Below are 26,990 nucleotides of genomic sequence, written 5' to 3'. Positions count from 1 at the left end.
AATATTTTTATGAAGCTTTGATAGAAAACAGTTCCAAACTATCAATCGGCATTCCAACATTCTCTAAAAGTACATAAAACCTAGATGTTACCTTGTGTGAAAAGCCACTTCAGCGCTACTCTGGGGGACGTTCTTGGGCACTAGCCAGGGCTCCAGACTCACTTTTTCAGCTGCTGGCACAATAACAAAATTTGGTGCCACAACATATTGCTGTGGCATTGCATATTAAGCTATTTTATGACATTTTGGAGGGGCCTGTATGATTTGTCATTACACAGTAGGCCTACATTAAGGCGTTGAAAGCAGTAATAATGTGCAACATTTTATATTCATACACTTTTGAGAATACATTAAGTATATAACAACAAATGCCGTTGTCAGTGAATCAACCTTCAGGACAGATCACACACAAACCAGGGAAATTTTTAGGGGAGCTGTGATGAAAAACAGGGGGGCTGAAGCCCCTCAAAAAAGCGGTGAAATCGCCCACATTCCAGCCAATGGATGAACTATCCCATGTTTCAGTATCCCATTTTACTGCAAGCTGCTACTGCATCAAATTCACATAAAGTTATAAAAATGATCAACCAATACAACTGTCAACGTCTCTTAAACATTCTGTGAGGTTAAAAAATTAGCAAGCAGTTTTTGGCTAGCTGAGTAGAGTCCGTTAAGTGTCTTGTGACATGAGCTAGCCTAGCAACCTCTTAACAGCAAGTAGGTTTCTGTCGGGTCATCACTTGGATAGCTATTTAACTAGTTTAGCTAGCTAGCTAATAACATATTTAGGAGAAAAGCTAGCACAAAATCCTCATTCATTTCATCTTTGACAGTCTTTTGACATTATGTGGTATCATAGAAATTACTTTCCATCCTTGTACTTTCATCTCAGGCAAAGAAACAAGCGAATTCACTGTGGCCTTGTTGCCCAACTAATTCCATAGACACAAATCTGTAGTGGGGAAGATGATGTTTTAACTTAAAACGACCAGTTATTTCTGTATTACCGTAAAGTTATACCATACTGAAGAGACTGCAAAGTGGATATGGTTAGCCCAGTGTATATTTCCTTTTCTTTTCTTTTTTTAAAGATATTTTTTAGGCCTTTTTCAGCTTTATTGGACAGTATATAGAGAAAGGAAGAATGGGGGCGAGAGAGAGGGAAAGACATGCGACAAATTGTCAGACGGTCGGATTCGAACCGTTGACGTCGTGGCTCACAATGAGCATGCGGTCAGTGCTCTGCAGGCTGCGCCACCGAGACACCCCATATATTTCCTTTTCTGAAACTTTTCTTGGTAATTTCTCTCATTGTGATAAGGCTTCAGTGCCTTGTATATAAGCATACAACATGGTTAATTTATGGCTTATTTATACGAAAAATGTCTGAATTTAGTCTGAATTTGGGTTTTTCTTAAAGCCCAGATTACCAGTAGGGCCTTAATTATGGTAACAGTGCTCAGAACAGGACATGGTTCACATCTGTTGCCCGGGGGTGCAGATTTCAACTAAATGTAAGATGGCACCATGGGCAGTTCACTTACACCCTGTACCAAGAACACTTTGTAAAGCAAGTGGCAAAGTACAGTACTGTAGGGTGAAGAACTGGGGCAATGTACCTTAGTTATTCAGTTACCAAAAGGTAACTTGGGAGTGCAATTATAGCTCACAGTACTGCACAGCATTAACTGTACTATGCAGACAAATTTCCCAAACGACAATATGCTTTTTCCTTAAACCCGAAGAACACACTGAAATGAGAAATCATTCTTCTCTCTTTCTTTCAAAAGACTGGTGGGCCAGAAATGTAATTTTTGAAAGCCAATAATAAATTAACAAAAATGACTGCGCTATTGTCATTGATACCCTTCTCCACTCGGCATTGTGAAAAGAGAGCTAAACATGTTTGATTGCTGCAAATACATAGAAGCAACATTCTTATGGCCCCAGTCATACCTGTTTCAGTTCATGCCCGCATTTTTAGTGGTTAACAGGCATCTCTCCCTTTGTTTCAACATCTTGCTTACTGGCAAACTTTTAAACCTGCCGTCAGCATTTAACTCACTTTTGGCTTACAAGCAATAAAAAAAAGCACTCAGTAGATAGAAGTGGATTTTAAACACCATGCCAATTGCTTAAGATAATTAGTAAGGCCAAGCATAGACTTTGTGCATATAAGCTTTCTGAAATAAAGCACTTTTTGCGGTGCTGCTAATGGTCGTGCACCACTGCTCGCCAACTGGGTTAGTGTCATCTTAGATACCCAAATAACATCGCCAGCTGCCATCACACACAACATTACTGTCAGTGTAATCCCGCCTTGTGGAAGGAGGAGACCCAGAACAATTTGACGCCAACATAAGGTTTAAGCCACTGTACTGTAATTGTCCTCTGTAAACAGAAGGTGTAATGCTGTTTGCAACATTAGGAAATCCCTTAATCCCCATGTTTCTGTAAACTTTGAAGCACCATTTTGCTTGCCATGCTGCCTCTTGTCTCGTTAATGCGTGACTGTGAAAAATAGCAGGGATTTGTTTGACAGCATAAACGACAAATAGGTGGTCTTCACTGGAGTGTCTGGTTTGGATGGTACGGCATGGTAGGAGTATGTCTACATGGTTCATTTGATCTGGAGGAGAGGCCTCCCTTGGACACGCTGGTGTGGAACCTGATCCACTTACTAGTCAAATAAAAAGGCCTGCCAACACTGCACTCGTAAAGGAGGAGAGGACACCTTTGCATTTTTCACATTCTGCCTACATTCTCACCTTCTGCCACTGTAGAGCCTTTATTTCACAAACTTGCTGTATCTTTACAACACATCCTGATTCACAGCTCTCCCCATTACGTCACATCCTTATCCCCACTAGTACTCAACATCCTTATCTATACACCACATTCTCACTCCCACTCTGCCCATTACTCCACATCCTTATCTATACACCACATTCTCACTCCCACTCTGCCCATTACTCCACATCCTTATCTATACACCACATTCTCACTCCCACTCTGCCCATTACTCCACATCCTTATCTATACACCACATTCTCACTCCCACTCTGCCCATTACTCCACACTCTCACTCACCACTATGTCATTTGCATTACATTCTCACTTTGAACACATCCACATCTTATCACAGCATCATCCCTCAGATCATGATGACTGTGTAAACGCGTATAATCACTGTGGTGTTGTCAGGATGCCATCTTCACAAATAGCCTATGTGGCATGTTTGAAACTCCGTAGCAGTTGTGGATTGCCATAGCAACAATCCTGAGTTGATGAGCCAAAACTCTTGAGTTGCTGAAGTGATTGGACGACTTAGCTTGGATGTGTGTATACTTGCAGTTCATGTAAATAATCCAGGATTGTTTCTTTATTCTTTAATGGGTCAAATGTTAATTACGGATTCCTAAGGAATCAGCTACATAATGGTTGACCTGCTTTCTCATTATCCATAACTGCTTTGATAACGGCTCCTCTGGGTACTTGAGATAAATAGTTTGATTCTCGTGCATTCTGTTTTGAATTCAATACTATAACTGATTTTATCCATCTTTCTTACAGTCATATTTACATTATATTGGCCTCCTATGAGTTATTACAGTTTTTCACAATAGCACACTAAAACTGGTTCTGTTAGCAAAAACTCCCAAATGATTACTTCAGCTCTCAGGGTACCAACACATCTCTCAACACTAAAAACACTTGTTTTAACACAAGATGCAAATGGTCAAACTTTTTCTGCAACTTAAACTCAGGTAACACACCTTTCTCCAGATGCAAACTTGTTAACACAAAATTGTTAAGACATCAGTCACAATTGCAGGATCAATAAATATAGCCATAGTTTGCATCTGTGTGCTTTTGAACAAAGTATCCTCAAAATGGACGAGCTGCCCAAAGAGCAACAGAGTACCGTAGTGACTTACTGTAAATTACTGTATGCAAGGAATATTTTACTGTATTTACTATATATATATATATATATATATATATATATATATACAGTACTGTGCAAAAGTCTTAGGCACCAGTATAACATTCTGTACAGATAAGATTCTTTAAAAATAATTCATTAAACAGTCCTAAATAAACGTACTATACTTTTTTTTTTAAAGATATTTTTCAGGCCTTTTTCAGCTTTATTGGACAGTATAGTATAGAGAGACAGGAAGAATGGGGGCGAGAGAGAGGGAAAGACATGTGACAAATTGTCGGATGGTCGGATTCGAACCGCCGACGTCGCGGCTCGCAATGAGCATGCGGTCAGTGCCCTACAGGCTGCGCCACCGAGACACCCAGTACGTTTGGGTGTCTCGGTGGCGCAGCCTGTAGGGCACTGACCGCATGCTCATTGCGAGCCGCGACGTCGGCGGTTCGAATCCGACCATCCGACAATTTGTCACATTTGAGTAATTTGGCAGAATAGTTAAAAACTGAATCTAATCAATATTTTTTGTGACCACCCTTCGGCATTAAAACTGCATCACTTTACTGAGATAATGGACTGCCAACGCTGTCCTGCAGTTCTATAAGGCACTCAGCTGTTACAAGCATGTTGGAGAACTGTTCTTTTGCAGACTTTGGTTGACTCCTTGCTTCTGATCTCAGACAGCCTTGATCAAGTTTTGTAAATATATGTAAACATTAAATCTTTTGGATAATGAATATTTGGAAATCCAAATGTGTTCTTTTATACTAATACACACACACAAAAACATATATATAATAAAGTCTAGGGTGCCTAAGACTTCTGCACAGTACTGTATACAGGGCGGCCTGTAGCGTAGTGGTTAAGGTAAATGACTGGGACACGCAAGGTCAGTGGTTCTAATCCCGGTGTAGCCACAATAAGATCTGCACAGCCGTTGGGCCCTTGAGCAAGGCCCTTAACCCTGCATTGCTCCAGGGGAGGATTGTCTCCTGCTTAGTCTCATCAACTGTATGTCGCTCTGGATAAGAGCGTCTGCCAAATGCCAATAATGCAATGCAATAATGCAATGTATATATATATGTGCAATATATATCATCATAAATATCATTGGCCTGTGTGCCGGGTGCCAGGACAACAAGGCGGCAACATGTCCCTATGTGCCGCCATTAGCCAGTATATAACTCCTAACTCCCTGCCAATAGTTTTTGCTGTAGTGCTTTGTATTTATCTGACTGATGTGTTATGGGTAATCTAATTGTCTTTGTTTTTGATGGCTTGTGTGTGCAACATGAAGGCAAAGTTTTAATGGAAGAGTATATGTTTTTGAGAAGATAATTTAAGTTTGGCATGGATGTTTGAGGTTTGTACTGATTGATGTGTAGTTTTGGGATTGTGTTAATAGTTTTGGGAAAACGGGGAATTATTCCATAAAATGTGTCTTAGCAATCAGACAAAACTGTAAGTGGTTTTTAATGTGATAAACCCCCTGAAGATTACTGAAAGAGAAAAGGCCCTTACAGATCTAATGCACAGGTATTACGAATGTTGTTTCTACAAAACTGTAACTGCTACATTTTTGTTCCAAAAATCTTTAACAGTGGTATGCAGGTTTCACATTTCTCACAGTCAACATATTTATTGAAGCATGATTAGTGTTCCCCCAAGGAAATGCAGTATAGATGTCAAAGCATACAATCTTTGGGCTCAATTCCAATGTTTTATATAATTTCACTTCTTCCTTGCCGTTGTGTGACACAGATGCATCAGTGTTCTTTATTTCTCCATAAAAAAGGACTAAAAATACTCATAATGGCTTCTGTTGATTTCAGACATTTCCTTTGAAGACTTTCATTTTCATTGCAGACATACATAACAAAGTCATAGTTATTAGCGTATATAACATCTGAAATTTGACATACGTAGCTGTAGAGTTCAAAAGTAAATAACAGGGAAGTTCTCGAGAACTTGTGCTTCTGCTGGAATGTGAAAGCTTGAAGTGCGGCTAAGTTAACTGGAAAATCAGGATCCTTGGTTGATTCACTGCTTAACTGAATCATCCGCTTTCATAATCATGAGGTGTCATCCACTGACCTCAATCAGAATCTTTGTAGTCTGTCCTCTGTTATACCATGACCATTTCAGATTTTTGCACATATTTATTTTTAAATACTTTACTGTTCTTGTTGAATTGGCTTACATGGGTTTTCCCAATCAATCTGCCAATGAAATACAATTGTAAATCCCCAGTGTACTGTACATTACATTACATTGTACATGCAATACATTTTATTTTATTACCATGGTAACTGCAGCTTCTGTGTTCTGTTTTACATTAAGTAAGGAGAGGCAAGCTGTTCAATTACAAATTAGCTTGATAAAGTGTTCCGGTTGTTCCACTGCATTTGCATTGTTTCCAGACAGGGGAATATGCCACCGATGAAGAGGAGGAGGAAGGCCCTGCTATTACTGGTGGGGAGATGACTATTGAGGTGTTTGATTTGCCAGAAACAGAGGACATGTTTTCCCCCTCGGAAATGGATGCAACCAAACTGTCCCAGAAGTTCCGCGAGGTACATATCACAAACAAGGCATGCAGACTTAGTGTCATATGAAGGAGTTCTACATAAATGATGGATGCAATCGCAATGCTGCATGAACTGCTTGTTGGACGGCATTGAATGATGGTGTCGCTGATTTGGGAGTGCATTCTAATACAACTTAAAACACAGCTGTAGCCTACTCTGCCTACAGTAGTAGCATTGTGTATAATGTTATTGTTCTAAGAATTTGCTTGCTGTACATTAGTTTAATGTGCACTCAATATTGTATTGTATTTGGGTACCTTTCAAGTAATTTCCTGTTAAAATTGAAGAGAGAACCGGCAGTTCACACAGTAATTGGTGGATATAGTTTTCACTTTATGTGGAAAGTAAAAAAAAAATACATGTTCCTTTCACTTTCAGCTTGAGGTCTAAGAAAATGATATTATTTGCACTAAATGCACAAAATTACATACAGAATTTGAGTAGAGTGAGGTCTACATTTTCCCATTTTAATGAACACCCACATACTGTATTACACAGCAATTTATTACCCATTTTTATTATTAATAAGAAGTTAATGAATAATAATAATAGTGATCCAAGTAGTATTACAATAGAAAGTTTAATAATATGCTTGGCAGATACCGTTACGTACAGTAGTGTAATTTACATAGATTCATACATATTTTAATGGTGCCACAGTGTACGTACATCCCGTTATAGAGAATGAACTGCCAAACTCCCCACCACAGAAGACTAGAATCTCCCCATTCCATCCTGTCCCATCTCTTTCCTTTCTCTCTCTCTCTCTCCCTCCCCCTCACACCATAGCTCATCTCCTTAGACATTGTTTTTTCAGAGTAAATCTAAGTTGGGACAAGTATGGGTTTGACTTCCTATGCATGAGAGGCAGTGTGATTTATTTATTGCCACTGCGCTGTGCAGTTCACTCCCGAGTGCGTACTGTGCAGGATAGACCCATTGCCTGGCAGCCCAGTCCATTAACTCCCATTGAATTTTTACACAGCTGCAGATAAAGCACACTGTCACCGAAGCCGAGATACAGAAGCTAAAAAAAAAGGTAAGTTCGTCTTCTGGGCCTGTGCATGAAGTTCTTGAGGAAGCACAATGCATGAATATGATTAAAATATGATATTGCATTATATTGTATTTAGTGAATGTGTGTGTCCACTGTACATGTACAGCAAGGTCTGTCATTTGAGCAATGCATTGTTGAGAAGCAAATGTGTATTACAGTTCTGTTATTATAGGCAACATGTATAATATTTTTGTTAAAAACCTGGAAGATATGCCTCTGTTTTGACAGACAGATTGTTGTAATTCATCAATATACTGTAATTACACATCATTTATGAAGTATGTAGTTCCATATGTATAATATTTCACATATCTGTATGTATAGGTATAGAGGATCAAGTTCTTGTTCCTGCTTTTCATGATAATTTATGACTTCCAGTTCCACAACTCAGAACTGGTTGCTGCCCAGCATGTGCCTTTTTTGGACAGGAAGAGCAATGTATTTTCTCAGTGCTCATAGCACATGCAATTATCTTACATAAATTAATGTAACACCCAAATGTATAGATCTGCTATTATTTTGAAAAACAATCCATTGATATATTATTCTCTTGCATAGCCAAAGAGTTGACAATCTATTGCTGCTGAAAAAATATAACAAATAAGATGGCTGGGGGAGTTTGATGAGTCATTCAAAACTGGATAGATTGTGGTCTTTGTTTCGTTTTATTTTTGAAAATGGGGTCCTCTTTTTGAAAATGGAGTTCAAAGCAGTGGCTTTAGAGAGACACTGTAATAAAATATCTTAAGGTTTTTGTATTGTTTTCAGAATGCTGAGCCTCCACATGCAATATTGATTGAGTTTGAGTATTTTCTCAATTTCCCCTGGAAAACTTTGTTCCATTGAGGTGTGACTAGGGGTGGGACAATCTATCGTGACACAATATATTTAAAAACGAAAACGTCACAATATGGATTGTGGAGCTTAAAAATGTATCACAAAACGACATTCACTATTCACTAATTCACATAACCACATATTTTCAAATTAGCCAAAGGACAAACAACTTTACGTCTACCATTTGCAACACCTTTACTCTAATGAAGCACACAAGTAAAGAAAATCTGCAAATGCATAGGCACTTATATGACTCATAACCTAAGTCCGTTTTAGTTGTTGAGAACAAAGGATTTCAGAAGCTTTTTAACACTTTGGAGTACACTGTTCAGTTGTAACATAGTACGTAGTATATAGCCCTGTACAGAGAAGCAAAATGTGACTCAGAGGTTGAATGCTGCCAACTACATATTGTCCGACAGCTGGACGTCCCAAGCCACCTCGTCCTAAATCACAATCACAGCCCACCCCATAAATGATGACTGGAAAATGTAGTGCAAACCCGTCCACTATTCGTCTCTCATACGGCAGTGAACATAGGGGAAGTGCTGAAATCGGCTGTATAAGAATGGAAGCTGGAAAAGCCATGTCATACCACTGCTGTTACAGGCAATGCAAGGAATATGGACATAGCTGTGAGTGACTACATATCAAGCGTTTAAAATGAAGTTCAGAGGAAGACAATGTAGAATTGAACAACCAATGTACTACTAGGACAATGGTTACACAAAGTATGGTTGAACAAGACTCAATGTTTACTTCATCATCCCATCATGGTGGTGTGGTGCAAAAAACAAAGAACATCCAGTAGGCGAAGCAGCAGTTCTGCAGGCATGTGTTATTAATGAGAGAGGTCAGAGGAGATCGGCCAGACTGGTCGACGCTGACAGGAAATAACCACACATTAAAACAGTGGTATGCAGAAGAGCATCTCTGACGCACACGTCAAACCTCACCCCTAGTCTAATAAATACCTAATAAAGTGCTCACTGGTTGTATATTAGAGTTTAATATACACTTAAATATATTACATTGAATGTGCTGAATTAATGAGGTCACAATTTGACTTTTACCCTCATGTAGTTCCAGCATTGATCACCAAAATTCACGGAAGAATTTGCCAGTAGTGCCCAATAGTAATTGCTTATCCGAATAATTCTGTGATTTAAAACTATGGTGTAGTCCTTACAAATCTCCTGTCATGGCACCATATCATCCAATTTCTATCTGTAGATAGACATTTCTTTTGAGATAGGTTAAAAGCTATATGAATAAAGTGCATACTGTACATTTCTGTCCAGGCATGTAGTATTTTTGTCAGAAAAAAATTATAGGGAGGGGCTAGTGTCCTCTCTTATTTTGGAATTCTTTAGCTATTATAAGGAATGGACCTGTACAGGATACCTGTACATACTGTATGTGATTTGGGTGATAGGGAGTAGTGTTTCTGCCCCTATATATGCTATGTGATTTAAGGTGTAGTGTTTCTGACTCTGTATATGCTATTTGATTTAGGGTGTAGTGTTTCTGACCCTGTACATAATATATGATTTAGGGTGTAGTGTTTCTGACCCTGTACATAATATATGATTTAAGGGAATTTTCTCTGACCCAGTACCTGATATATGATTGAGGGGGGATTTATTCTGACCCTGTGCAGAATGTGTGATTTTGGGAGCATTGGTTTGTCAAGGCATTTGTGTGTAGTTTTACTTGCTGGATATGTGTGGTTTCATTCCATCTGTGGGTAGTCACTCGAGATGTGCAATTTAGTTTTTCATGCTGGGCAGGTATAAACTCTCATGGGTGTGTAGTTTTTCATGCTGGGCAGGTATAAACTCTCATGGGTGTGTGGTTTCTCATGCTGGGCAGGTATAAACTCTCATGGGTGTGTGGTTTCTCATGCTGGGCAGGTATAAACTCTCATGGGTGTGTGGTTTCTCATGCTGGGCAGGTATAAACTCTCATGGGTGTGTGGTTTCTCATGCTGGGCAGGTATAAACTCTCATGGGTGCATAGTCTCACTCTGGCCAGGTGACTGGTGCATGTGTGTGCATACGTTCTCACACTGGGCTGGTGACAGGTGTGTGTGTGCATAGCCTGCTGAAAACAGCTGAAGCTAGGTTTTGAAACCGCTGGTAGCTGGTTAACCAGCTCATTACCAGCCAGGCCAGCTTCATGACCAGCTTGGCCATGCTGGTTTACCGGCTCATACCCAGCTAGACCTGTTTATGACCAGCTTGACCAGCTCTATTTTCAAGCTGGTGAAGCTGGCATAGCTGGATTTTACAGAAAGATAGTGTCTCACCCTGGTGTGTGTGCTCCCAGCTGTGTGTGTTTATAGTGTCTCACCCCGGTGTGTGTGCTCTCAGCTGTGTGTGTTTATAGTGTCTCACCGCAGTGTGTGTACTCTCAGCTGTGTGTGTTTATAGTGTCTCACCCCGGTGTGTGTGCTCTCAGCTGTGTGTGTTTATAGTGTCTCACCGCAGTGTGTGTGCTCTCAGCTGTGTGTGTTTATAGTGTCTCACCCCGGTGTGTGTGCTCTCAGCTGTGTGTGTTTATAGTGTCTCACCCTGGTGTGTGTGCTCTCAGCTGTGTGTGTTTATAGTGTCTCACCCTGGTGTGTGTGCTCTCAGCTGTGTGTGTGTATAGAGTCTCACCTCGATATTTGTGCTCTCTCAGTTGTGTGTGTGTATAGTGCCTCACCCTGGTGTGTGTGCTCCCAGCTGTGTGTGTTTATAGTGTCTCACCCTGGTGTGTGTGTGTGTGTGTATAGTGTCTCACCCTGGTGTGTGTGCTCTCAGCTGCAGGCAGTGGAGAAGGAGAAACAGCGCTGGGAGCGGGAGAAGTCTCAGCTGCGGCAGAGCATCGAGGACAACAAGGAGAGGATGCTGAAGCTGGAGAGCTACTGGATCGAGGCCCAGACCCTCTGCCACACTGTCAACGAGCACCTGAAGGAGACACAGAGCCAGTACCAGACCCTAGAGAAGAAGTACAATAAGGCCAAGAAGCTCATCAAAGACTTCCAGCAGAAGTGAGTGCAACACTGCTTGAGTTCAATCATTCCTTAGCCCAGTGGCTCTCACTTCTGAAGAGCCGCAGGGTGTGCTGGATTTCGACGTTACTCAGCACTTAATTGCTCAATTAAATTGAATACACAGTAAACACACCTCAACTGGTTTCTTCAGTCTGAATCTCTTGCTGACCTTAAGGCAAAATCAAAAGCCAGCACACCCTGCGATTCTCCAGGACCAGGAGTGGGGACCACTACCAAAAACGTATTCCTTTAGAGCAGAGATCATCAAATCATGGTCATCAAGGTCTGAGAACCGCTGGTACCCTTTACCTGGGAGTCAGGTGTGAAGACAGTTTGGGCAATCAACAGCATTAATTGTTCAGTTAATTACCCAGTAGAAGTGAAAACCAGGGCTGAATTTAGATTTGAGGTCCACATTCGATAAACCATTCTTTACAGTGTGTTAACTTAAAATTTTTACAAGCAGTGATGAAAGCCTCTAATGGCTTACACAACTCTTAACATTGCACCTGAGCTGCACCTATAGGGGTGAAGAATATATTTAAAACATACTGTTTTGCCTACTTTTTGCAGCATGTTGCTCAGTCTCCCTTATATTTTCTGTTCTTTATTATCGATTCCTCTGGAGCAAATGTGAAGGTTTATTGTTGGTAGTGCAGCATTGAGAATGCTAATATTTTTTTAAATATTTATTTCTATGTCTTTGTATTATATGTCTTACTTAATTCAAATATGATGTTTTATACCACTCTATTATTTACAGCTGAATTACCTTTGGGTAGTTTCCATAATGCAAATTAATTTGTACTTTTATAATGTGAAATGCCCTTTTTGTTACCAAAAATGGAGTGTAATTTGCTAGAAATGCTAATGTTTTGTGATTGGGATTCTGGAAAGCATTAAGTTGTTTTAGTATTGTATTAGTATTCCACACAAGCCCTGCTAGAGGAAGAACTCAGCATTTCGCGGTGTGACCCCTTTGCTGCGGTTGCCCCCGTCAGAATGCTTCGCTTCCTCAGTTAACGTGACTGGCTTTAATTGCCGTCGCCCTTGGGCGACATTGCCGGGGCCTGGCCAATTTAATGGTGACGCTAAAATGTCCAGACGAGCCGCTTCGTTTGACGGGGGCGAGTGAGAGAACGGGGGAGGGCCACGCCCGCGTCCTTGACGAGCCAGGCGTTAATTGCGCTTTTTGTCCGAGCCATCGCTCTTCCTGGCCTGTCATGGCGCCTCATTTCAGCGTGTCAGCAGAGAGAGGGCGGGGAGGAGAGCCACTTCCTAATGGCCCCGCACCGCGTTCGCTGTGTCCTCCTATCAGGGAGCTGGAGTTCATCCAGAAGGAGGAGGCCGAGCGGAAGAAGCTGGAGGAGGCGGAGAAGGCCCATTTGGTGGAGATACAGGCCTTACAAGCCAGGGTAACTATCCACTTCAACCGACCATTTACATTTATGTCCTCACTCCTGTGAAAATACGGTTAACTGTGTAAAACAGAGTACTATACTAAGGTAGAGTAATATAGTGCTATATATGCACACACGCACACGCAAACAGACACACACTTTTATTCAAAAATGTATTCGAACAGAAATCGGCTGTCCTAGAATGTATGTCATTGTCCCTATCAATGTTCCTACTTGCTGTGCTATAGCCATTTTTAGCATGGATGGTAATGTACTATTGTTATGACAATATGACATGGCAATGTGTATGTAATGTTTAGCAGAGAAGCATTTTGAATTAAATGAGTAATACATTTTTACATTTTGTGGGATGCCATTTGGCTCCTGGTAAAACACTGGGTTTCATGCATCCCACTGTCTGGTACTGTTGACCCTATCAATTCTAACTGTGTCACGTTTCAGGTCTGTCTTGCCATGTTTTATGTTTATTCATTTTGTCTTAGTCACGTATTGTCTTATCATGTATTATGTTAGTCTAGGTTCGTCATGTTGTTTAGTTTGTTTCTTGTTACGAATAATTTTCTCGTCATGTCTAGTTATGTTTCGTTACGATTATATTATCTTGTTATGTTGAGTGGTTATCGTCTTAGTTCGTTTAGTGTTATGTTTTGATATATGTTTATTGTTACGTAGACTGGTTACTGTTTAAACATACACTTTTACATGTCTTTCCACAAACCTTGCGTTCCGTCTCTCTCTCTCTCTTTCTGTCATTCACACCCTAATTGTTTCCATTTGTCTATTTACTAAAACTACTAACGCTAGATGAGGATTGGGTAGAACTAACAAACTAATCATGTGTTCATGTTACCTTACGTTTCTCTTGCATGTCATTTACTAATTTACTAATGCTAGGGCAGGATAGGTTTATTACTAACGATGACTAATTACCTTGTTAAACTTGTCATCCATCGCACCTGTTTTTCATTTCCTTGCTGCTCTCTAACTAATTGTCTACATCTGTCTACACCCACATTTATAGCCCAGTCGCACTACTGTTCTTCGCAAAATTGTCTGCCTCTTGTTTATCAACGCAACTCTTGAGCATTTACTGTTATTGATTACACGTTACGATCCAAGCCTGTTTACCAACCACCGATTATTGATTTCTGTTTTGTTGACCATCGTTTGTTTTTGACCACGTCCTCGCCTACCGTTTTTGTACCTTTGCCTCGCTGATTGTTTCATGGTTTCGACTTCCGCATCGCCCTCGACTACTCTGCCTGCCGTCTGCCTGTACGTCTGCCCCGCTGACGGTTCTCCTGCTACCGGACCTTCCTGCACGTCTACCGGCTACGTGTTTGCCTCTTCCCTCGGCACCGTGCTTTTTGTTTGTTTACTGTTTGTTTGGCTGGCTCTACGTGTATGGACTTTGCTTATTTTGACTACTCTCCTGGGATTCGTCTCGAATAAAGCCCTGACGGGACTTTATCTAACCATTGTTTCTGAGTCGTGCATTTTGGGTCCAACCCCCACGCACCCGTCTCAGAACAATTTCGCCAACATGGACCCGGCTGACTCAACCGCCATGTTCTACGCCCTCCAGGAACAAGGCGCCATAGTCCAGCAACACTCTCAAGGAATCTCTGAACTTCGTCTGGAGATTCGAGAGCTGTGTGCGGAGATGAGGAGTCTCGCCATCGCGGTTCAGCCACAACTACTGGAAAAACCTGCCAACCCGCCTGCACCTCCACCTTCCAACCCCATGGGAACCTGGCAATTCCGGGAGCCACAACAACCCCCCCCCGGAGAGGTTTGGCGGAGAACCGGAGAGATGCAAGGTGTTCCTGCTCCGGTGTGACCTTGTGTTCCGGCAGCAACCACAGACCTATGACAGTGATGACCGCCGGATCGGCTACGTGATGGGGTTACTCAAGGGGAGAGCCTTGGACTGGGCTACAGCTGTGTGGTCTGGGCGTTCATTCCCTCCCCAGTACCCGATCTTCGCCGAGGAAATCCGCAAGGTCTTCCAGCACGCATCCAGCGACCAAGAGCCGTCCCAGCGTCTGATCGCCCTTCGCCAAGGCAGGAAGAGTGCGGCGGACCATTCCATTGACTTCCGCACTCTCGCGGCAGCTACCAACTGGAATGATGCGGCTCTGGCAAACCTGTTCCTGGCCAGCCTGAGTGAGGCACTCCAGGACGAGTTGGCGTGTCTCGAACCCATCATTCAGTTCGACCCACTCGTTCGTGCCGCCATCCGTTTGGACAACCGTGCCAGACAACGTCGGACTGAGAGACAGGTCCCACCCACCCAGGCTTACCCCAGGCGAGGGTCAAGTCCCCGACCGGAGGAGAAGCTAGCCGAAGGAGTCGAACCCATGGACCTTTCCTGTGCCGTTATGAAGATATCACCTGAGGAACGGACACGTCGGAGGGTGACCGGTTCCTGCTTCTATTGTGGGAAGCTGGGACACACCCAGGTTCGGTGCACCATCCGGTCCAAGAAATCCGGCTCATCTGTTGAGGTGAGAGTACTCAACAGATATGAAGGGTTTGCCAGGAATGACCATCGCCCCACGCTTATGGCCATGTTGATGCTTCCTGACAGAGCTATCCAGGTTAACACGTTGGTGGATTCCGGAGCTGATGCAAACCTTATTGACAAGGTAATGCTCATGGAACTGGACATTCCCACCCTCCCACTGCCCCATCCCGAGAATGCTCGGTCATTGGATGGAAAGACGTTCTGCCGCATGACCCACATCACCAAACCCATCAAGCTGATCATTTCTGGAAACCATCATGAAATGATTCAGTTCCGCGTCATCCGGTCCCCTAATGATCAGCTCATTTTTTCATTTCCTTGCTGCTCTCTAACTAATTGTATACACCTGTCTACACCCGCATTTATAGCCCAGCCGCACTACTGTTCTTCGCGAAATTGTCTGCCTCTTGTTTATCAACGCAACTCTTGAGCATTTACTGTTATTGATTACACGTTACGATCCAAGCCTGTTTACCGACCACCAATTATAGATTTCTGTTTTGTTGACCATCGTTTGTTTTTGACCACGTCCTCGCCTACCGTTTTTGTACCTTTCCCTCGCTGATTGTTTCATGGTTTAGACTTCCGCATCGGACTACGACTACGACTCGACTACGACTCTGCCTGCCGTCCGCCTGTACTTCTGCCCCGCTGACGGTTCTCCTGCTACCGGACCTTCCTGCACGTCTACCGACTACGAGTTTGCCTCTTCCCTCAGCACCGTGCTTTTTGTTTGTTTACTGTTCGTTTGGCTGGATCTACGTGTATGGACTTTGCTTGTTTTGACTACTCTCCTGGGATTCGTCCCGAATAAAGCCCTGACGGGACTTTATCTAACCATTGTTTCTGAGTCGTGTATTTTGGGTCCAACCCCTACGCACCCGTCTCAAACAGTGCATGATTGTGTGTAGCTGATTGTGCACAGTTGCACAACTCCCCTCTCCTTGCACAAATGTGACTCATGGAATACATTTGACTCATGCAGAATACATTTGAAATATATTCAGGTTATGCAGTATATTGCATTCAGTATGCAGTATATGCGTAACGTATGCATACAGGATGCAGTTTTGTAATGTGTCATACAGTATAAATTATTAAGTACAATTAAGTATGTGCTCTACTATGTATTGTTATCCTTTTAGATAAATCAATAATGTTTCTAATTTTGGATTTTATGTTTGAAGAAACATTTTGTTTAGTTAGAGCGCCACAATGAAATGTGTGGTTTGGTCCAGGCTAGATTAGGCAGTAGTGCATTGTACCAGGCATAATGGACAGATTGCAAGTGGCAGCTCTGCTTGTGCTCTTTAGCCCTGCCAATGTGCTTTAGTCCTGCCTGTGTGCTTTAGCCCTGCCTGTAATTTAACCCTGCCAGTGTGGTTTATCCCTGCCTGAGATTTAACCCTGTCTGTGTGCTTTAGCCCTGTCTGTACTTTAGCCCTGCCTGTACTTTAGTCCTGCCTGTGTGCTTTAGCCCTGTCTGTGATTTACCCTTGCCTGTGTGCTTTTGCCCAGCCTGTGTGTTTTAGCCCTGCCTGTAATTTAACCCCACCAGTGTGCTTTATCACTGCCTGTGCTGTAGCCCTGACTGTGTGCTTTAGCCCTGCCTGTACTTTAGCCATGCCAGTGTGCTTTAGCCCTGCCTGTACTTTAGCCCTGCCAGTGTGCTTTAACCCTGTGAGTGCTTTAGCTGTGTGCTTTAACCCTGTCTGTGCTTTAGCTGTGTGCTTTAGGCCTGTCTGTGCTTTAGCTGTGTGCTTTAGCCCTGTCTGTGCTTTAGGCCTGTCTGTGCTTTAGCTATGTGCTTTAGCCCTGTCTGTGCTTTAGCTGTGTGCTTTAACCCTGTCTGTGCTTTAGGCCTGTCTGTGCTTTAGCTGTGTGCTTTAGCCCTGTCTATGCTTTAGCCCTGTCTGTGCTGTAGCTGTGTACTTTAACCCTGTCTGTGCTTTAGCTGTGTGCTTTAGCCCTGTCTGTGCTTTAGCTGTGTGCTTTAACCCTGTCTGTGCTTTAGGCCTGTCTGTGCTTTAGCTGTGTGCTTTAGCCCTGTCTGTGCTTTAGGCCTGTCTGTGCTTTAGCTGTGTGCTTTAGCCCTGTCTGTGCTTTAGCTGTGTGCTTTAACCCTGTCTATGCTTTTGCCCTGTCTGTGCTTTAGCTGTGTGCTTTAACCCTGTCTGTGCTTTTGCCCTGTCTGTGCTTTAGGCCTGTCTGTGCTTTAGCTGTGTGCTTTAGCCCTGTCTGTGCTTTAGGCCTGTCTGTGCTTTAGCTGTGTGCTTTTGCCCTGTCTGTGCTTTAGGCCTGTCTGTGCTTTAGCCCTGCCTGAGATTTAGCCCTGCCAATGTGCTTTTGGGGCACACACCTCTGCTGACTGCGGAGCTCTGGGGACCAGCTCAGGCTGACGTGAGCCAGCTCGATTCAAATTCTCAGAGCCCCGCCCTGTTCTGCAGCACCTGGCGTCGCGGGAACGCTGCGTACATTTCTGAAGGAGTCATCTCCGCAGGGGATTGGCAGGCCCTGTCCCTCAAAACACATTCGCAAGCTCTTCAGGGAGTTTCACCCCAAAGGGGTATTTTTGGTCAATATGTGCACACCCGTGCGTTTCAGTTACATAAACAAAATGTTTACATTACATTTTATTTAGCTGAAGCTTTTATCCAGAGCGTCATACAAAGAAGTACATATGAAGGTCATTAGAAAATACAGAACAGGCTGGATTGGCTACAATTCACAAAGAAACCATTCTACAGCCATCAACATAATTTCCAGTTCACATGGCAAATAGGCAAAGTAAGGAATTAGGACTAGAGTACCAAGAAATACAAATGTAAATACAATATAAATGCAAATACAATTGCAACTAGAGTAGACTACAAAGTCGACCATAATACTGTAACAGTTACATCCCCAGAGCCGGTTCATTGGGCTACGCTTCGGTTCAGTTTGAAGCGACCGCCCCGGTTATACATTATTTACCGCGCCGTCAACAGAGCTCTACCAAGAAACACCCTTACAATGTGGCCACAGGGGCCTGAGTGTTTTGGGCCTGACGTGAAGCGACTCTCCCTGTCTCCCTGCAGATCGGCGAGCTGGAGACGGAGCTGCTGCAGCTGATGAAGCGGAACGGCGCGCAGGTGAACAACAACAACAACAGCGCAGAGGCCCGGGTGGAGCCACGCGGCTCAGCCAAGGCTGCCACTGCTGGAGGAGGAGGTGAGCCCTCCGGAGTTTTCCGGCTTTCGGGACAGGTTGCTGTTCCCCCCCGCAACCCCTCCCCTCCCACACCTCAGCGGACCGCGGCATAGCGCCTCCCGGGGGACTCACAAAAATATGTGACAAGGACAGGCTACATCCCTTTGCAACGCCTCCCGCTGTGTGGAAACAGTCACGTGACCTCCTCTTGGGCTGCCAGCCATGGAGCTGTCCCATGACCGGGAAGAGCGGGAGAGGAGCCCTCGGCTCTTGTTTTATCTCCTGCTCGTGCGTGTGAGGGTGCCCATCCCTTCACATGAATTCCCTCAGGGCATAACGCTTTTCTACCGAATACAATGTCTATGCTGAGGGATATCAAGGCGTTGTTCTAGTGTGCAATTTAGGAGAAAACAGGGCCACACAATGACTAAAAGGAAGACACACGATCTCTGCTCTGTATGGGATACATTTTTCTCACTAAAAGGTTAGGGACCACATTGAGGGGCATTTGACCCTGTCGGTATTTTTTATAAGTAAAAAATGTACTATGATATTATTATGTCACTCAGCAAAATGCTATCAATGCTGAAGAAATGGATAAGCATCTTAAATGGCGTTGCCTCTGAATAAATTTTTTATTCAAATGCTTTACTTTGACTTTTTTGGCAAATATAAAAATAAAATAGAAATAAAAAGCAGTATCATAACTCATTTTTCCACCAGTAGCTTTGGCTTTCTATTAAACAACAGCAAAGCAATACAATTGTTTTCTGTTTTTTGTAGTAAACACAGGAGTGTTCATCTTCACTCCAGATACTGTCTAGGAGGCTTTAGTTGCAATATTGACGATAGAGATGTGTTTCTCTCATAAATCCACCCTCTCTACCCAAATAACATGAGAAAGGCAAGGCAGACCCAAATCCGTGCTGACTGAATGAGGCACAGTATCAGACACTATCAGGAAGACGACAAGACGGAAACTCCTCCTTCTCAACATACCGCCCCACCCCCACAATAACTGACAGAAACATTTTGCCTGTGCAGATGCAGCACCACAGCTGTTAGTGAGATTTACTTTCTTTGTTACATTTGGATGTTATGTAGTGTGAAAGCTGTGAATTGTTGAGATAAGCACTCCCTGCTGAAAAACAGGGTTCTGAAACAGCTGGTAGCTGGTTGACCAGTTCAGACCAGCTCTATGTTCAACATGGTTTGACCAGATGGTAATTTCAATGGGTGTTGGGGTGTTCCCGTGTGTCAGATTTGAGCAAGGCGGTATCCCAGACGGAGCGGTTGAACAGCGAGGCGCTGAAGGCCCGGGCTCAACTAGCAGGAAAGTCCTGCAGGCAGAGACCATCCAGGTCACTGCTTCGAGACAGCATCAGCTCCACCGAGGGAGATGATAGCCTCGAGAGGAAGGTGAGACACGGTCACACACATTCATATGCACACACACACACACACTGCACTGTATCTGAGTAAACATCATGGAACTGAATTTATTGTTATCCTTAAAATGTTATGGTTTTAATGTTTCATATGTCTTTCCAGCTGTTCAACTATTTCAGTGAAATTCAGTTTAATTGTACAGCATTTTGTGTTCTTGAAAACTACTGCTATAAAGCTCCGAGGTGCACTTTCGCACTTTCAGCTGGTTAATGATGTCTCTTGTCATTTTGTTATGTCGGGTTTTATGTAACATAGTATTAATTCCTGTGCCTGCACCCTGTGGCACAGAGTTAATCTCCTGTGGTGTCAAAGCTCATTCTGTCTTCCATATATAATTGCTTGTATTAATAACCCGCTGAGTCTTTAAAAAAAAACTCATACCACATAAGCAAGATGTTTCTCCCCTTTGGAGACCTGCAGCTCTGTTACTGAGAATCCTAGGGATTCTGTGCAGTGATATTGCTGTATACACTCACTGAGCACTTCATTAGGAACATTTTTACTTTATTACACCGACTTATTCATGCGATTATCTAATCAGCCAATTGTGTGGCAGCAGTGCAATGCATACAATCATGTAAATACAAGTCACAAGCTTCAGTTAATGTTCACATCAACCATCAGAATGGGGAAAAAATTTAATCTAAGTGATTTTGACCATGGAATGATTGTTGATGGCAGACAGGGTGGTTTGAGTATCTCAGAAACTGCTGATCTCCTGGGATTTTCACGCACATTAGTCTCTAGTCTTTGCAAAAAATGGTGTAAAAAACACAAAAAAATCCAGTGAGCAGCAGTTCTGCAGACAGAAATGCCTTGTTAATGAGAGACTTCAGTGGAGAAGGGCCAGACTGGTCAAAGCTGACAGGAAGGTGACAATAACCACACATTACAACAGTGGTATGCAGAAGAGCATTTAATTTTGTACTAGTCCTATAAAAGTGTCAATATCTCAAAAATATTCACTGCAAACACATATTTGAAGACTTAAATTCAAGAAGAGGCTTGTACCATTCAGAAATTTGAGACAGAACCCATGTATGTCAGAGCATGTACATACAGTCTACTCAAAAGTACAAGAAAACTACAAATCACCTTGTGTTTTTATAGTTTAACACTAAATATATAATTTTTTGACTCAAGGACCAACCCATATACTTGTGCACAAACTTGATGTCAACTTGTGTACAAAATATGGTAAAGATATTGACAGGCATTCTGCTTTGCCAAAACTGCACTCAGATGTCCTCAAGTGTCCCCAAATCTCTCCAAATACAAAACATCTGCATATCTTTTTCCCGAGACACAAGAAACCTTGGCCCACTAGCTAACCTAACACTTTTTAACAAACCTGCATCACATTAAAAATGGAACTTCATTTCAAAATTAGGTTAACTAGAGCCCTGTCACCCAGCACAATTAGAGGTTTACATCTATAGCAAGGCCAAATCTTATAATTACGCACTTCTGTATATTCATTCTGCTACAGTACGCGAACGCAGCAATATTCCTGAACTGTCCATCACCTGAATATGACACTTTATACCTTGCTGGTAAGGGTAGGAAATCCCATGTAAGAAATGTGCCATGTTTTACAGTAGTTCAGTACTGAAATGACTTTGCAATGCATTGATGCAACAATAAATGTATGCCTCTGAATAACTGAGAGAACGAGTGGTTTTATGTTGGGATCTGTTGGATTTAAATGGAGTTATTTTTGCACAAAAAAGGTTTTTATGATAATTTTTAGGGGTATCCATAACACAGAAATGGCACAACGTAGCTATTCCAAAATCAGTAGTTGCCATTGTAGTATACCTGCAAAATGGCATTGAGATCGGTTTAGAAAATGGTGAGATATTGAGGTTCAAATTTAGCTGTTTCCAACAGAAGAGCCAACCAACCGGGCGGGCACACTATAATATTCCAAATAATTAACAATAATAAATATTTGTTGATATTAAAAAACAAGAATTGACAAGATTTAGAAAATGAAGAAGAAAACGCGCTAGGATGAGGTCACGGTTTGTATCCAGGCTGCGACGCATCATGTCAGGTCGGTAAAGCACCTGTCCCCTCTCTCCTCCCCCTCTTCCCAGGCCTCGGAAAGCTGCGGGGCCAGGCCCTCCTCCACCTCCGCCTCCTCTCTGTCCGGCGCGCCCAAGTCCTCCGAGACGATGGTGGATGGCATGGAGACGCGCACAGGGAGGACGCGCAGACACGACATCTGCGAATCTTCCCCCCAGCGCCAGCCGCGCACGGGTGGCGAGGAGGGAGGTCAGTTCGGAACACACGTAGAGGCTTCTGTCTCCTTGCCTTTGTGACGCAATCAATTTCACTGCTTTGCCCCTCTTATGCTCGGCTCGTTTTTAATTGCTTTGAGAAAGGACGAATGCTGCAGGCCCTTGAGCGATCCGTGTGATTAACGCTCGGCTCAAGCATTTGGTTGGACGTTGGTAGAGTTTTTGCAGTCCTGCTGTGCTGTTATTGTCTCTTGACTGTTCCCAGTACAGTGAATTAGCCTGCAGCGGTGTCATGTCACTATGCCGTCCGTTGTTGCAGTCTCATCAAATCAAATCAAAATGTATTAGTCACAAACGATTTTCGCCGTACGCTTCACAGAAAATTACCCGCTAGAGAAAACCTAGGGCAACAGTGGCAGGACTCCCAGGCCACTGATAGGATGAAACCTTGAAAGGAACCAGACTCAAGGGGGGAGCCGTCCTCCTCTGACCAGCTCAGGGTGTGGGTTTTAATGACCAGCACAGTCAATCAGTCAACGTTCATGGTAATGAAATTAGCCGCAGCTAGACAGTCCTGAGGTGGGTGGCGGCTCAGACGGTGGGTGGGACTTGCCGATGACAGCATTCCCGCATTCTGGAGGAAGAGCGCTGCCAGCAGTGTAGAGGGGGAAAATTGAGAAAGGCCGTTCAGGAAGTGGAACAGAGTAACAAGGAGTACAATAAAGTTACAGGACACAATTGGGGATTGCAAAAGTGGTCAGGAGGCGGCACGGATGGTGCAGTGGGTAGCACTGCCGCCTCATAGCAAGGAGGTCCTGGGTTTGAATCCCCGTGTTTGCGTGGGTGTCCTCCGGGTACTCCGGTTTCCTCCCACAGTCCAAAGACATGCAGGCCAGGCTGATTGGAGAGTCTAAATTGCCCATAGGTATGAGTGTGTGAGTGAATGGTGTGTGTGCCCTGTGATGGACTGGCGACCTGTCCAGGGTGTTTCCTGCCTTTTGCCCAATGTATGCTAGGATAGGCTCCAGCCCCCCTGCGACCCTGTTCAGGATAAGCCGGTTAGGATAATGAATGAATGAATGAAAAGTGGTCAGGAGTAATCTATGACTGCATAACTACTAGGATAGGGATTCAGAATTCATGTACTCATGAGAGGGAGACAACTGAACACACTTATCAAAAGCTAGCCCAGGGACAGGTGACAGTAAGGAAAGGATGCTTCTCTACAATACTCTTTCTCTATAGGCTTCTCCCATCTTGTCTCTAGTCTAAAACTGATTATAAGCCTGACCGTTACTGTTCCCAGTACAGTGAGTTAGCCTGCAGGGGTGTCGTGTGACTGTAGTCCTGCTGTGTTGCTGTAGTCGCTTGACTGTTCCCAGTACAGTGAGTTAGCCTGCAGCAATGTCATTCAGTCCTGCTGCGCTGTTATAGTCTCATGACTGTTCCTAGTACAGTGAGATATCCTGCAGCAGTGTCATGTGACTATGCAGTCCAGTTGTGTCATTCTAGTGTTGTAGCTGTTCCCAGTTCTATCCTGCAACATTGATGTGTGTCTATGTATGTCTATGCAGGGTCTCCTCTTGTGTCCAGTCCTTCAGGGAAAACAAACAGAAAGGTCTTCGATGCCGGGTAAGTTGATGATGATGATTATGAGACTGGTGATTAGGATAATGAAGAGGGTGGTGAGCTTGATGACAATGGCTTTATGATGAGTAGGATGATGAAGTAGGTAATGATGAGGGCACATTGATTTTGGGTACAATTACGATAATAATGACACTACTGTCATCTGTGCATTTCTCAATAGGGCTAGCCTATAATCCTTATAATCCCAAGATGCTCTCTCAGACACTGGAGGACATTGCAGAAGTGGTTTGGGGCCTTGGGGAAATAAAGAAAACATGCAATGATAATTGAACAAAGTATGATAATCAAAGGCAAAATAGCCATGTGAACATGATGGCTTCATTCACAATATAGTGATTACAGCCCTAAAATCCTGGCCACCCTTTGTCTCCACAGATCTCCACTAAGGCACAACAAAGGCAGAGAGTCTAGACTCTCCTCTGGAAACAGGTAAGACTATCAAACCTGCACCACTTCATTTAAATCTAAACTGACCAAATACAGTTTCTTTCCTTCCGTGTGGGCCTATTTGGCCTTAATTTGCATTAGTACTGCATTAATTCCGTAAAGAAACATAGGTAATTAACACCCAATGAAATTCAGTTATCTGGCTTAAGTGACAGGCAATGTACATGTTTATAATGAAACAGGGTCTACTGTATGTTTGCACATACCACTGAAGTAAGGAAATATAGTTCAGCATTCAGTATACCACTGAAAAAAGATTTGATTCAGCATTCAGTATACCAGTGAAATAAGGAGAGTTGGTATATTGTGGCAGTAACATATGGTAATGTAAAAGCATACACATATGAAGAGGATTTAGACGCTTGTGTTTCAGTAATTTTATTTAAGGTCAGTATTATTTAACCATTCAACCATGCCTAATGAGATATTCTTCATTCTTTCAGCTTTTTTGAGTTATGCAACACAAAATAAGCAGGACAAAAACAGCAGGAGATGGTGTACAATAGGCTTACATTACACTAAATGTTTACATGGTTGAGTGCCCCTTCAGTGTGGGTACAGTAGATGCATTTCCTGCTGTCTCAGCCCTTCATCATCATGATAGGGTATGTCATTCTGTCAGTGAGTTGGTGTTATGGTGTAACAGGTGAGTGGCGAAGGTTTTGATTTATGTAGAGAGCAGCTGTGTATATAACGGAGCCCCAGCTCCCCAGCAATGTGTCACGGCTGTGAGGCACAGGAAGTAGTCGCTTCCCCCGCGTTTTGCAAAGCGCTGGGCCAGACACAGCCTCACACAGCTGCAGGTTTACTCCACTCTGTGACCGCAACAGTCAAGAATACCGCTGTTAACCACGTACAAGCTGACCATGTACTGTAGATCTGGTCCTGCAAGGAAGACCCTTTCTTCTACCGTCTTTTTCTTCACCAGACAAGACCAGAGTGTGTGAAGGCATTTCACCTGCAAAGCCACTGCAGAGCACGAGAGGATACCATGGGCGAATTTACTAAGACCTATTGCATGTTCAAAACCTTTTAGCACATGCAACATGTATAACTAAAATGAAATCACATTCAATTAATAGCTGTGGCTAACACTGGTGTTATACATCATATTTCCCTTAGTGAAATGTATGTTAAAATTTACACATGATCCCTGTGAAATAAATGAAATAAAAAAACACAAATTTGGTGCATGACTACATCAGCAGCCCCCAATAATGACTAATTCCTTCAGTTCCACAGATCTGTCTGCAGAGAACAGCCCAGAGAAGCTGAAGACCAAGGTACACAAACAGGACCCCAGACTAAGATTAATAACTGTAATCTTTTGTGAGCATGTACAGTCCTGCCCTATACTCTGCACAGTTGTTGGTTGATCACATCAACTCATACATCATCTCCTTATCATTAGTGAGGTACCAGCGCCTATGTAAAATGGTGAAATTGACTTACTCCTCCACTGCTTGTGAGCAGCGTTCTATTACATTCCAGTGTGAATGCTCTGTATGAGGCATGACATGTGGTCAGACAGTCTGAATTCATAAGCAGGCTGCAGTTCTCAGTGGAATGTGTGAAAATAACGGGAAATACCGAAATGTGCTGTATTGTTCATTTTGAATTCATATTGAAGTGCAGTATTGTTCATATTGAATGCCATTTTGGATTTTTAAGCCGTGAAAATGACTCTTTTTGCATCGGTGCATCTCTGTTGTACAGAAATCCATCTTGCGGCCTCATTTCTTTTCGTATTCTGATGATGTGGTATTGTGTTTCATTTCTTATCTTCAATCATGATTTATTAAATTTGAAAATATAGTGCATGCACAGCAGCACCTATGTGAAGCATGTATCTAATCAGTTGATTACAAACTATTTATGAATTGTGCAAATTGTGATCTGTTCAATTCACAGAAGTGATCACGTAATCACTCAGTTTCAGTCACTCATTTCAGTCAGTCAATTCATTTGTACTGAATCTACCCAAATTGTAACAGCTGTGCGACATTAGACCCTTGATTAATTTGCAATAGTTTGATTAAGCACAGGAAGTAGACTTGCCATGTAAGAAACTGCCATCTCTACGATATTCCCTTAAATCTAATACAAATTGCTTGAGTTCTCTCCAGCAAATGAATCAAGAAGAAGTAAATCAGCAAAGTCAGAAATATATTGGCATGGAGAAAACATCCATTACACTTTATTGTTCAGATATGGATACATTATTCCTGATTTACTGTAGTTGGCCCAACTTGATAGACTGATAAGACTTGGTTTTCTTGCTTTACTCCGATTCAGAGCAAAACTGCTTTTGTAGCCAGTGGACTTTGCATGGGGGGATCAGCGAGTTACTATACTACATAAGCTGCTTTTTGGATTTCTAGGTAGACGGCTATATGAGCTTGGGTAACAGCCTAATCCTGATAGGGCATACGTTTATGCTGGCATCATGGAGTTTTCTGACAAAGCTACCCTGCCATTTTGTGCAGATGTGAGGAAGCCTAAGCAAAAAAGTGTACTAACATTTCGGCACAGTCATCATGCTGATGTGATAGAGAGAGGCAGCCTAAGCACGTGTACCGCCGCAGGCCGGGGCATGATTGGCTCA

The 26,990-nt window shown here is 42.9% G+C and overlaps 1 protein-coding gene across 3 annotated transcripts in view; it reads left to right on the top strand.

The window, feature by feature from the left end:
- The window catches only part of ppp1r9a (protein phosphatase 1, regulatory subunit 9A), a 61,310-nt gene that overhangs the window by 25,185 nt on the left and 9,135 nt on the right, over positions 1-26,990 (top strand). For 2 of the 3 annotated variants that reach the window (XM_061254244.1, XM_061254243.1), the window contains exons 7-16: positions 6,361-6,513; positions 7,514-7,567; positions 11,227-11,456; positions 12,778-12,874; positions 18,485-18,617; positions 19,858-20,015; positions 22,145-22,322; positions 23,863-23,920; positions 24,314-24,367; positions 25,620-25,668. In XM_061254244.1, coding sequence (XP_061110228.1) covers positions 6,361-6,513; positions 7,514-7,567; positions 11,227-11,456; positions 12,778-12,874; positions 18,485-18,617; positions 19,858-20,015; positions 22,145-22,322; positions 23,863-23,920; positions 24,314-24,367; positions 25,620-25,668 — 1,164 coding nt within the window. Of the gene's footprint in view, positions 1-6,360; positions 6,514-7,513; positions 7,568-11,226; positions 11,457-12,777; positions 12,875-18,484; positions 18,618-19,857; positions 20,016-22,144; positions 22,323-23,862; positions 23,921-24,313; positions 24,368-25,313; positions 25,594-25,619; positions 25,669-26,990 lie in introns of those variants that run through there. The other variant, XM_061254245.1, reaches the window with a different exon arrangement.

This window comes from Conger conger, chromosome 9 (assembly GCF_963514075.1).
Source record: "Conger conger chromosome 9, fConCon1.1, whole genome shotgun sequence".
Lineage (NCBI taxonomy): Eukaryota > Metazoa > Chordata > Actinopteri > Anguilliformes > Congridae > Conger > Conger conger.
The sequence above is the reverse complement of the archived record's forward strand: the minus strand, read 5'-3'. Positions and strand labels throughout refer to the sequence as shown.